We start from the raw sequence: 12,834 nt of genomic DNA, 5'->3' as shown, positions 1-12,834 counted from the left end.
GGGGTGATAATGAAGTGATACTAGGACCTGAAGTTCTATATCTCACTAATGCCAAAGCACTCATATACTTGCAAACTACGTCAGGCCTGACACTATATTTGCTATCTTTATTCGGAGTGCAACCTCAAACAAAAGGTATATGGTTGATATAAGTACTATCATCTTATATCTGAAGATTAGTAAATCCTGAATATTTCCATCAGGAAATAGAAGATATGACCATGATATGATGTAATGATATTGGCTCTTTATTTGATCCCAACGACGTCATATCAATGACTGAATTGCTGGAATAGCCTTCACATGAAAGTCATATAAATGGATTTTAATGGTTAATTCCACTTATCATTCTGACATAATTGCTTTATCCTAAAGCATTGCAAAAATATGTATGGCTTGGCAGAATGATTAACCACTTGTGTTACTCAATACCTACAGGTTATATGAAGAGCAATATCATAAATCACATTGCTCAGAAATTACTTATCCTCATGGATTATAGAAAGTTGAGGAAATAATTTGCAAACAAAATATTGTGATAATCCAAGAGATTATACACAATCTCATGTTCTTGTCAATGGCATTGGTATGAGACATCCTCCATTTGCAAAGTTCAGGGGGAGTAATCTCCTAGGCTATAACCTATTAACAATCATCAGATTGCATATATTGTACTCCTTTTCCCTTGATGAGTTTTTCCATAATGGTTTCTCATAAAAGGTTTTTAACGAGATAATATAAACACAAGTGTCTTTATATGACATATCATTTTCTCCTTGTATTTTTCCCACTTGGTTTTAAAGGAGTTTTCAATGGCATGCACGATTGCACTCTTTTCCCTTATGAGTTTTCTCTCAAGTTTCTCCTAATGGTTTTTAGTGAGGCAATATATTCTCAAAGATCATATGTCATACTTTCTATTTTCCCTACCGGGGTTTTTAAAGAAAGTACTCAAGACATATTAATTGTTCTCTAAACTTATCAATGAGTTTTCTCCTTTTTCAAAGGTTTTCTCATATGAGTTATCAAGAGACAATGATCATCATATGTTGCATCATTTTTTCCTTATTTTTCCCATTAGGTTTGAAGGAGTTTTAGCAACATATCTACTCTATTCTCCTCATATTTTTCCCACAGGGTTTTTGGAGGAGACTCTCAAGATTATCTGGAAGATTTCTCAAGATGAAAGATCTATATGCAAGAAGCTTTCAACGATGAAACATTCAAGGAGCGGTGTTGTACAAGGGGGGGTGTTAGAAATTAATTAGTACATTAATCCAAGGGATGTGTCCAACCCGAACAATCGTGTCTCCTCTCTCTCTATTGCCAACAAGCACCTGTTCTGGAGGGATGCCTCCGAACAGACACCTCTTCTTCGCACCTCTTTCAAATGTATATATACTTGAGAATCAATAGAAAACAGAACTAATCGTCTATTCACTTTCATTCAATCTCGTTTTATTCTAACAGTTTTCTTGGATACGGTCTACCGACGTTGAGCACATCTCGAAAGAAAAATGTTTCACTGGTCCTTTCGTGAACTCGGTATTTCTTTACAAATTTCCCCTTTTTGATTCCTTGCTTCGCTTCCCCTCCCTACTGTGCCTGAGCTTTGTCTTTGTTTCTTCTTTCGAGGAATAGTAATATTTGTGCTTTCTCATCGGCCAGGCCGGCAGAGGCTCTCCTGGACCGGACCCAGCAGGCAGGGCCCAAAGCAAAAGGGCCGAAACGTGGTGGGCCCCACACGTCGCCACGTCACCGCCTCCACGACTACTGCTGGAGTCGGACGGCAGGAACCGCCGCCTGCTCCACTCCACTCCGCGTCTCCGCCTTCTCCCCCCTCCTATAAATCCCCGCCCGCTGGACACGGCGGATCCATTTCTCGCATATTTTTCTTCCCGTTTCCCGATTCAAGTCAGCGGTTAGGGTTCGGAGATCTCGGCGTCGCATCGCGGCCATGGCGGTGAGCTCCCGGTTCCCCCCTCTGTCTCTGCCGGCCGCCGGCAGCGCCGTTTTCCGGCCCGGGTGCTTCTTGGCTCTGCTGATCTGGTCTTGGTTTGCGTGCTTGAGTTTAGAAACAGGGGTTTTGGTTTTTGGGGGGGTTCTAGATTTGGGCATGCGCTGTGCCGGGTAGATTTTCCTTTGGTCAATTTGTCCTGCCAAAGATTGGGGAAACTAGATACTTTTGGCTCCAGAGACTGGTATCCGGTAGGAATGTAATGTGAAAGTGTAGCGGAGGCAGCCCGGCAGCCGTTTCTTACCAAGTTATTCTAGTCAAATCTCGTCCCATTTCGGTCGTCATTCTACCTGGCTGATTGTGGGACGGCCGGGGGTGCTGAATCTGCTGCCCCGTCATGTAGAAAGAATGCTGCCAGTGTACTCAAATCATGTAGAAAGAATGCTGTCAGTGTACTCAAATCACTTCGTATGTATGTTCATCTAGTTACACTGTGGCTAGGTGTTGTGACTTGTGATCCATGAACAGCCTTCCTTGACCTTGTTTTTCTGGCAAACTTTTGTTGATATTGATGTCTGCACTGACTGGTTTAACTAGCCTGCATATTGGCTAGTGGCTTGTCCCTGTTATCTTGGGTAGTGTCTTGTCCCTGTTATCTGTTGCCTACTTGCTTGTGCTGAAGCATTAGGTGCAAAAGGATCTTATTACTTATTTTTCATTGCATTGTGAACACCAAGAATGTTATGTAACAATCAATACATGGTCAATAGTGAGCCTTCTTTCTCCACTATATTTCATAAATGGTTATAGGGGTGTCAGCAATAGCAAAAGAGCGTTGATTACAATAGTTCGCAGTTTAGCTATTTTATTTTATTTTATTTTGTAGTTGAGGTACATACAATGCATGTCATGGCAAAAAGTTCTTGGCAGTGAGTACTAAATACATGTTCATTATGAACGTCATATACTGATCTGCATATAAATTGAATAGTTGTTGTTATGCATAAAAGCTAACATGATGGCACAGTTTAAACATGCAAACCTTCTAAGGAGATGCTTTTTTAGCACGCATAATCACTTTATGAACATGAGGTTGAAATGTTAAGCTTGATGCATAGAGTGGCTGCATATGTTTCCAGCCATTTGATATGAACAGTTAGTGGTCAATGTTGTCCAAAAAGATTAGTTTGGGGCACCGGATTAAAAATAAACCTAAGAGATTGAGAGCAAATTCATCTTTTTCTATCACAGGTCGGAGCTGTGGAGGTAGTAAGGTCTTTCTTTCTTAACTGAGGTTGTGTAATATTGATTAGCAAATTCCATGCAGGAACTGCACCCATTAGATATGGTGTAATGCCTTACTAGAAACAAGATAAGGCACAAGTTATCAGTTTATGCCGTCGGTGTTTGTTTATATGAGCTTACACAGAAGTCTGTGTTACTTATTAATTTTTCAGATACCGTACAAGTGGGTGTTGCAAAGCTTCTTTTCACATAACCTAGAACAACATGCCTCTATGAGAAATATTAATCGTTCCTTTTCTACTTCTATTTCTTTGAAGACAAGCACGCTTAGCACAGTCATGGTGAGCAATTTGTCACTGAAAGCGGCACTGAGAGATGTAAAGGAATTCTTTTCCTTTTCTGGTGACCTTGTGCATGTTGAAATGCAAAGGTTAGTAATGCGATCTCATTATGCTTGTGGTCCACTGTGTACTATAAATTGCAATAACCGTTTAGATACTTTGCAGTGGAGATGAGCTGTCTCAAGTTGCCTACATTACTTTTAAAGATAAGCAAGGAGCTGAGACAGCGATGCTTCTGACGGTACCATTTTTACCTCCTATCTCTGAACCACCCCCCGCCCCCGCGCTCCCCCAAGGATATATGGTAGCTTCAGCTTGTGAAATTTGTTGTCATGCAATGATGATGCAATTACTCATCATTGATGGCATGCACCAAATATGCTCCATCCATGTGAATATAGAAGGCGTAATTCATATTCCAATGCACTGTTCGAAAAATCTTCCGATTTATCGCTACATGGGGGGTAACCGATAAGATTATGCCTTATCTTCACCATTTATCTTTTAGGCCGATTTATCATTCTAGCAAGCGATTTATCTGGAATCTACCAATAAATTGGCCCTATTCATATCACTATGTTTGCGAAAACTATGTCTATTTGTGTTTTATGCACTTTGTAATGCAGTATGTACTGTTGTCCTATTTCGTTTGTCATTATACGAGGATTCGAAGGTTATGAATCAAGGTAACACTTTGCTCCAATATAGTTTTGGTGTTGAATATAGCATATTTTAGTATTGGGAACCTAGGATTTGCAAAAAATAGCCGATTAATAGGTAACCGATAAAATGGATTAATCGTCTGATTTCCGATTAATCTCTAATCCCTAGCTGACCGAGACAATAACGATAAGCGATATCCTCAACATTGTTCCAATGCAACATAAGTGTGTTGTTCCTTCTCTACCCCTAATAAATGTCCAACTTTAAGTTTATTCCCCGCGTGCATGTATTGAATATAGTACTTTGGAGGTAACGAGTGAGGTTGCTTACCTGCTCTACGGCATGTCTTGAATATAGAACTTATATTGTTTACTTGGTCTATGGCTAGACAAAAATTTCCCTACATTTCTGAATGGATTGTGTATAACATGCTATTTAAGTTGTTGCCATGATCTCGATCAGCTTAAATAGTACTGCCTCCGTCCCAAAATAAGTGTCGCTGCTTTAGTACTATATTTGTACTAACTTAGTACTAAATTTGCGACACTTATTTTGGGACAAAGGGAGTATGATGTAAAAAGATCTTCCTTGGTTTCATTGAATGTTTCAAGCAAATAATGTGTACATGCTTGTTTATTTGAATGTTTAAGTTGCACTTAAGCATTGGCCGACCGAAATTTCAACACTAACTCGATATCTTTTGGATAGAAAGAAAGTAATTTATGTTTGCAAAGACATAGTGTATCACTGAATTGTGTCTTTTTCTGCTGCTTAATTGCTTTATACTTGCTCCCATAGTAAATATCTGACATGTGTGGTTTGATTGCTGCTGCAGGGTGCTACGATAGTTGATATGGCTGTCATCGTAACTCCAGCCACTGATTATGAGCTACCAGCTGATGTTTTAGCTGCTCTAGAGGTATGGTTAGAGATGTGTGATATCCATGTCTGTAGTGTGGTCTTTGTCTGGTGGTAATGGAATTCCTCACATTGCTTTGCATCCACAGCCCAAAGATGCAAAGTCCTCTGCTCTTGAGAAGGCAGAGGACATCGTTGGGACCATGCTTGCCAAGGGGTTCATTCTTGGTAGGGATGCCCTTGACAAAGCAAAAGCTTTGGATGAGAAGCATCAACTCACATCAACTGCAACTGCTCGAGTGTCTTCCTTTGACAAGAGAATTGGTCTGAGTGAGAAGATCAGCGTTGGTACTTCAGTTGTAAATGACAAAGTAAAGGAAATGGATCAGAAATATCTGGTCTCCGAGAAGACAAGGTCAGCGCTTGCAGCTGCTGAACAAGGCGTCTCCACTGCTGGATCTGCCATCATGAAGAACAGGTATGTCCTTACTGGAGCAGCATGGGTAACTGGTGCCTTCAGTAAGGTTGCGAATACGGCAAATGACGTCGGGGCAAAGGCGAAGGAGAAAATAGCCGCTGAAGAGGAGGGCAAGACCGTATCGGCCGGGTATGCTCAAGCTGATATGTCAGACGCTCCTGTAAAGCCCAGGGATTTGGACCATGGAATCACAAAGATACATGTCTCCGAAAACCCTGAAGATATCCCCATATCTACAGCGGCAACTGTCCCCATTACAGTAGAGGATTCTCCACCACCACCTGCTGCTGCTCCTAAGAAGCCGGAACCTGCGCAGGGATTGATACTATGATCTGGTTGATACATGAATGTAAATAGACATGGGATGGGTTGTTGAATTCGGGCTGTGGTGTTGCGGTTGCTATATTCTGATTCACCTGTTTGAAGGTTGAAATTTATTGGGACTGAAAGAGTTTGGGATTTGTAGCAGCTATTTTAATTAATCAAGCAATATTATCATGCACTTACAGTGTCAAAATGTTTGTGTTTGATATTCACTTCTTTGATATGTTTTCTTCTCCTGAGAGGATAAGACTGATAGATCAGTGGATGTGTCATAAGCTCAGTTACTTTTGCGGCCTAAATGGACTGAATGGATAATTTCACCACCGATGGAAAGACTTGTACTACCCAATTAAATTTTCTTTTTTGGTAGCCAGAAGTGTGGGCGTGCAAGAGTTCCCTTGGTAGAGTGCTGCTGGCATGCTTCATTCTTTTGCTGAAAAACACTTATGTTATGATTTTTTTAAACAAGTACTTCTATTATGATCTGTGTTAACTTGTTCTGCTATGAACAGTGGCCGAATGAAAGTGCGACCACGTGGCAACATCAGACACCGGACATTTGTCTAGCACGGTTGTACTCATTCTGTATCTAAATAATTATAGTTGGAAAGAAGTAATGGAAGTATACACCGAAGTAGTGGAAGTATACCGCATTTTATACCCTCGTATTCAACGAAGATATGGTCCAGAGGTTTGTTCACTGCAGAATTATGAGAGGCCAAATGGCACCGGACCTTGAAACTAACATGATCATACCATCAGAACATTAGTGCATTATATCACCATTGTGTTTTGCCTGCGCTTTATTATGGCCGCAGCGAGATCAGTACAGCTCGCTGTCTGTCTATGCCTCACAACTGAGATCAAGAAAGAAAACAGAAAACCTTCACATCTTTTTGGCATATCGCTGGCTCAGTTCCTCAGCTCTTCTCTCGACCGTCGTCAGAGCAGCTTGGGCTTCCTGCTCCCCGCCTTCCCTCCAAAGCTCGACATGTCTGCACAACACAACACAGCAAAGTGCAGAGCTTAAAATACGACAGTCGACATCACCAGTTCACCACTGCATAGTGTATACACCACCATTTCAGTTCAGGATCGGCCGTCGCTGCCTGCACACACACGACACAAGCACCGACGCGCGTACCGGACGGGGAGGGGGCGTGTGAGAAGAGGAAGAGGACGACGAAGCAGAGCACGACGATCAGCGGCACGAGGTGGACGGACCGCTCCGTGGCCGGCGACGGCCGGACGGCGGGCGCCTTCTCCGGCTTGGCCTCCAGGTCCTCCGCCTCCTCCTCGTCCGCCAAGACGGGGAACGACGGGGTGCTCACCGGCCTCTGCATTCTCTCCACTCTCGAGTATTGACTACGTACACAGCAGGATTGGGATGTGTACGCTGGCTGATGCCTCGTGAGTCTCCGTACTTCTTATGGCCGTCGAATTCAGAGGCGGCACGTACTGCTTAGACATCTCTGCAACTTTTGTTAACGGTTCTCTGAATCTCACGCGTTTGGCTGGCTCACGTGCCTCGATTTTGCTTGGCGCTAACAACACAGTTCGGTGCTTTGAGTGCGTGAGGCGCCTCCAAGGGAAAGAAGGGAAGGAAGGGAGCCCTTCCCCTTCCCATTTTCTGAAGCAAGCAAAGGTCCAAAGGGAGCTCCAGCCTCCAGGTAACTTGTTCAGGACACATGTGCGCTGCAGGTTCGTTCAGAGCGTGCAAGGCTGTGCTGCGGGCCGCCAGTGGCCAAGTGTGGCCGTGTGGCCGCCGGTCACAACGACGTCGAAGCGGTGTTGAGACGGGCTGGCTGGGCAGGGCTTCAGTCAGTGGGATGGCAGGCAAGCTCCAGGTAACTTGTTCAGGACACATGTTGGCTGCAGCGGGTACGGGACTACAGGTTCGATTCAGCGTGCATAGCTGTGCTGCAGCAGTGGCCCAAGTGTGGCCGCCGGTCACAAGGACGTGCAAGCAGTGCGTGCTGAACCTGAACCCGAGTCCTCACACTGCGATGCAGTAGGCAAACCTTCTTTTTTGACGGCAACCTCCCTAACGTCTGAGTTGCACGAGAGGTCCATGACGTATGATATAGGCCTGTATGACCGACTAACCCGTTAACTTTTTTACGTAGCAAAGAGCGAGACGCCAGGGACCCTGACGTCTGGTCCCGGATCAAACATCAAAGATACCGGCGTTTGGTACCAAATGCCAAGAATTTGACGTCTGGTCAGATCAAAAATACTGACGTTTGGTACCAAATGCCAAGAACTTGGCGTCTGGATGACGTGACAATATTATCAAAAAATTATTTGTGTTCATTCTTTTTGCCACGTCAGCTAGGCAACGGCTCAGCCGATTGTGCGTGCCACGGGCTAAACATCAGGGACCATGGTATTTTTCGTGCAACCAGACGTCAGGGATGTTGGCGTAATAAAAAAAATCAGTTTTGATTTTCTTTAAAAGTATGATCTATTTTGGAATTTGTTAGACCAAAAGGTTAAAAAAATGTCCTAGTGTCCTCTGTGCGTAGTGGTGTGGCCCTGGCTTGGCTTTCTCCGTAACCCTGTTGGCCACTCACACTCAGCCATGGCGTCGGGGTTCACAAGTCGCGAGTAACATTAAAGCCGCGCGGTTGCATCGGATGGCGTGCCCAGACGTCCTGGCCGCCGGCGACCGTGGATGCATTCTCGTCACGTGCTGCTTTGAATCCCAGTTCCGTGCGGTGCTGAATCTACACACCGCTGCGTATCTGCTTCTGCTCATCTTCTTTTTTACCTGAACTGTTACCTTTTTTTGCTATGGCCGATCGGCTGAGTGCTCCAGGCTAGGTTCATTTTGGTCATGCTCCTGTTGACTTGTACGTATCTTATTCTCAGATTCCTTCTTTACTTCTCTTCGCTCATGCTCATGGACATTGCACTTGCACCCATACAGTGGAAATGCTGAATGCCAAACCAAAATTGTCCTGGTTATTATGGGTATTCCATACCGCGTGTACCAATCAGGGCCATACTACATACGGACATGGTCGTATGAGTGGCCGATTGGTCATACCTGCCCAGCTTAAGAGGCCAGCATTATGGCCTATAGGACCAAAACAAAACATACTTCTTCACAAGTTCAGGCTTTTCCCTGCCTCCAAAAGAAAAGAAAAACAGTTCAGGCTTCCATTTCCACCCATCGATTTCCCTCAACAGAAACAAAAAACACTCGTCTATGTGGCGCAATCTTCTTGAAGAAAAAATGTTTGCCTCAACACCAGCAACAAAAAGCACTCATCTATGTCCCTCAACAGCAACAAAGCCTTTCCTGGCAACAACTCAAAAGGAAAAACTATTCAAGCTGCCATTTTCATTTCACACATCTGTTTCCCTCAACAGCAACAAAAAACACTAATCTACGTTGGCATGGTTTTTCTTTCAAAACCAAAATCAGCCCTCATTTTCCCTTCCAGGGTCTTCCTAAAACATTTAAGCTCTGTACAAAATGTCACCGAAAGGAACATATAACGCGCCCATCAATGCCTAATGTCCTGGCGACGGGGCACTCTGTTTTAGGCCTGAAATTCCAGATTGCGGATTTACTTTTTTTTCTTTGTATTTCCATGCGTGTTTTTCTAAATATAATTTATAATTTATAGGGATTGCAGACATATGTCTTTGAACTTTCACGATTTGTTGTCTTGAAGATTTCAAAATATTGTAATTTATTTTGTTTTTGAAGTTCGTAGCAGTGGAGCATCTAAGATTTTCTTTTCTCGAAACGGGGATATTTAATGTGTGAGAACACCTGACATTTTCACGACGAAAGTTTTGCGTGCACCCTCACCAAAAAAAATTTAAAAAATCGCGTGTAGAATGCAACATGGGCTCTACAGGCCCGCCCATACCTGCCCATCTTAAGAGGCCCACACCGTGGCCAGAGAAACCAAAGCCGGTGTTTCTTCGCAAGTTCAGGCTTCCGTCCCGTGCCTCAAAAAGAAAAAGAAAAAAAACAGTTCAGGCTTCCATTTCTACCCATCGATCTCACTGAACAGCAGCCAAAAAAAAAAAAATGCCGCCTAATAATCTTTAACGAAAATATTAGCCCTCCCTTTCCCTTCTAAAGTCTCCCCCCAAATAAATAAGTTTTGTAGTGTTATATAGATAATGTCGTGGACAGAAACATACAGGTAACAGGGTACCCATCATCAGTTACACGGTGACACGGCGAGTTACGCGGGGCTTACAGCAGCAGTATGTCACCCGGTCATCTCACGCAACCCCGTCCCACCCCCCACACACAACAAACTCGACCCACCCGTCAATCAATCGATCGATTCGTCAAGGCCAAGGACGGAAAATCCCACCAAATTCCCTGACATCCGACGACGCATTCCGACTAGTTTTAATCGGCGAGCCGGGCGTGCAAAGTCCAGGGCTCCCACCACCCAATCCTAATCCCAACTGAAAACACTGTGCCACTCGCAACCCTACTGGTAGTACCACTACCTAGTTGAAACTGAAAGCTAAGCTGGGTAGGGCGACATGGCCGGATTTGTCAAAACCGCTGGCTTCGCATGCAGTTCAACGATAATCATTTGCCCGCATCAATTTTCCAGGGGCCTGTCACTTACTACCTAGTACTGCGCCAGGTTGAATATGTTTTCCATTGTTTGTTGTGTGGCATACGGGAGTCCGGTCACTGATGGGTTAAAAAAAACCCGCTCATTCGGACGTCTTAACCGGCCACAAATGTCCGGATTCACTCACTCACATCCTTCATGTCTACTCCATAATCTTACACTAATAAGAGATGACCCAGATGAGTTCATCACATTGAACTCATATCGTGATCCCATGCATGGTCATTCGGAAAACCAAACAGTCCGCTGGCCGTCTCCTCCAATAAAGTTTAAGGTCTAACTATTTAAGCCAGACAACGTGTCCCACCCTTAACCACATACCCTTCCCTCCTCTCTGTGCCGTCAGTCTAAGCACATCCATTTCTCTCCATCTCCGCCTCCTTCTTTCCTCACCGCCTGCCTTCGTCATGGCTTGGCGGAAGAAGACCACATGTGTCATGCTAACGTAGAACGGCATCGTTAGATGCTCAAGGAAATCTGGCTTAGGCGCGACGTCTGGATCGCAGTAGACCTGTCTTCAGACTATACAAAGGCCATAATTCGGGCCGAGTCGGGCTTCAAGCCAGGCCTAATTAACAAAGCCCGTGGCAGAAAACCTAGGCCCAAGCCTGGTCCGTTAGTGAAAAAGCCCGTTGAGCCTCTTTCCTAGTTTGCAAAAATCACATGCCTGAGCCCGTCCTGGCTGGGCCCATTGGGCTCAAAATCTAGGCCCGAGCCCGACCCGTGGGCAAGGTCAGGCCGGGCTGACCGGGCCAGGTTTTCCATGATGAGGTCTACTTCAGACTCACCAAAGGCGGAGGAAGAGCACCGTCGAAGGGACAAATTTCATGTTTTGACCCTTTTCTGTAAGTTGATTCAGATCTGATCTTAGTTTATAAATTGTTTGGGATCTAACCCTTTTCCTATCGTCAGGGTCCCTGACGGTAGGGTATAACAGCCTACTATCAAGGTCTCTGACGGTAGGGCTGTACGTCTTACGGCAAATTTTTTGTAAGTATCAGACACAGTGTGTGTTTCCACCTATTATCGGGCACCTTGACGGTAGGGTTATAGAGACTACCGTCGGCATGTTTGACGGAGGGGTCTGTATTGATGTGGATAAGTTTCGTACCGTCAGATACCTTGACGGTAGGTTGTTGTATCCTACCGCTAATGACAGAGACGATATAAAAAAAACAGATTTAAAAGAATTTATAAACTAGGATTAGAATTGAAACAATTATAAAAAAAATTGGAATTTAGCCCCGCCGGAGCCCACGGAGAACGCGGATTTGCCGCATTAATTTTTCATTGACCCGTCACTTACCTAGTACCACGTATAGTGTGTCATAGGTTGAATATTATTACCGCGTCGCGTTGTTTTCCGTGTGGTGAAACGGAACCTCAGTGAGCGTGATGCCTTTTGAGTCACCGATTAGCTGCCTTGATTGGGAGTGGTCTGGAATCTGGATCCTGAAACTTAATTTCTACCGGATGATCGTTGGCTGGAACTGTCGGCCGGGGCGCGTCGGCACGAACTGGCTAGCCAGTACAGTAGGGCAGATACAGTAGTAGGAGTAGATAGCTAGGCGTTGCGTGCTCGGGTTGCACTTGCACACCGAGCTCCAAGATACTGCCTGCCTGAAAGAAATGTGAACTGACGAGGTGGGTTTTCACCTGTCGCTTAGGACAAGATCTTACCGCGCCAGTCACCTGATTAAACTTCAGGCATCACCGGTAAGTAGTCGGCGAGCGTATCTTGCACACCGCAATGCTGCCTCTCCGGGCATCCAATCCTCGACTGCCGCCCATGCACGGGCGAGACTGCTCGCGCCGGCTGACGTCGCCGCGGTAGGCGACGACGCCGGCGACGGGACGGCGGCGCGAATACGGCGCAGCAAACCTGAAGAAAAGAAATGCGTGCGTGCGTGCGTGATTCTACACGAGGAGAATTCGAGCCTGCTAGATTGAGAAGCCAGCTAGAGGGATGCTGCCAAGTCGCAAAGTCGCTTATCGGCTTGACGTAGGGAGGGGCGAGCGTCAACGTACGACCACCGATGGGGATGTCCACCGGGACCGGGGGCGGGAATCCCTCGCCGTGCTTTCACATTCCGGCGTCCGCTCGCTCGCTCGCTTCGACTCGATTAATGATCTCGTATAATGCGAAATTCCATTGAATTAGGCATGGCTGCCCTGATGCACTGATGCATCAGTCGCAACCTTTGCCGCGAACGGGGTTGCAAGAAGCGATTCGTCAGCGGATGGAGATGCTTGTGGAGAAATGTTTTTTTTTTTTTTTTTTTTTTTTTTTTTTTTTTTTTTTGCGTGATGCTTGCGGAGAAATGCCACTGCTAGATATTATAAGTAAAC

The 12,834-nt window shown here is 45.0% G+C and overlaps 2 protein-coding genes across 2 annotated transcripts; one reads left to right on the top strand and one right to left on the bottom strand.

Moving 5' to 3' along the window:
- Positions 1–1,822: 1,822 nt before the first annotated feature.
- Positions 1,823–6,044, top strand: LOC123427899 (binding partner of ACD11 1-like). The gene is made up of 5 exons (XM_045112037.1): positions 1,823–1,963; positions 3,520–3,632; positions 3,709–3,784; positions 5,042–5,125; positions 5,214–6,044. The coding sequence occupies exons 1-5, from the start codon at positions 1,958–1,960 to the stop codon at positions 5,871–5,873; spliced, it is 939 nt and encodes a 312-aa protein (XP_044967972.1). The 5' UTR covers positions 1,823–1,957; the 3' UTR covers positions 5,874–6,044.
- Positions 6,045–6,619: 575 nt separating this feature from the next.
- On the bottom strand, positions 6,620–7,382 carry LOC123430869. The gene is made up of 2 exons (XM_045114703.1): positions 7,011–7,382; positions 6,620–6,861 (listed from the first exon to the last, which is right to left on the bottom strand). Exons 1-2 carry the CDS (start codon positions 7,207–7,209, stop codon positions 6,809–6,811), a joined length of 252 nt encoding a protein of 83 aa, XP_044970638.1. The 5' UTR covers positions 7,210–7,382; the 3' UTR covers positions 6,620–6,808.
- Positions 7,383–12,834: the final 5,452 nt, after the last annotated feature.

This window comes from Hordeum vulgare, chromosome 2H (genome assembly GCF_904849725.1).
Source record: "Hordeum vulgare subsp. vulgare chromosome 2H, MorexV3_pseudomolecules_assembly, whole genome shotgun sequence".
Lineage (NCBI taxonomy): Eukaryota > Viridiplantae > Streptophyta > Magnoliopsida > Poales > Poaceae > Hordeum > Hordeum vulgare.
This window is presented reverse-complemented; position numbering and strand designations above follow the sequence as displayed.

What these genes read in the sequence shown, in the direction of transcription:
- LOC123430869 (XM_045114703.1), bottom strand. Translation starts at nt 7,209, where the DNA reads ATGCAGAGGCCGGTGAGCACCCCGTCGTTCCCCGTCTTGGCGGACGAG. An exon ending in ACACGCCCCCTCCCCGTCCG is followed by an intron (nt 6,862 to 7,010) that starts GTACGCGCGTCG and finishes TGTGTTGTGCAG; the next exon opens with ACATGTCGAGCTTTGGAGGG.
- LOC123427899 (XM_045112037.1), top strand. An exon ending in AGACAGCGATGCTTCTGACG is followed by an intron (nt 3,785 to 5,041) that starts GTACCATTTTTA and finishes TTGCTGCTGCAG; the next exon opens with GGTGCTACGATAGTTGATAT. An exon ending in ATGTTTTAGCTGCTCTAGAG is followed by an intron (nt 5,126 to 5,213) that starts GTATGGTTAGAG and finishes TTGCATCCACAG; the next exon opens with CCCAAAGATGCAAAGTCCTC.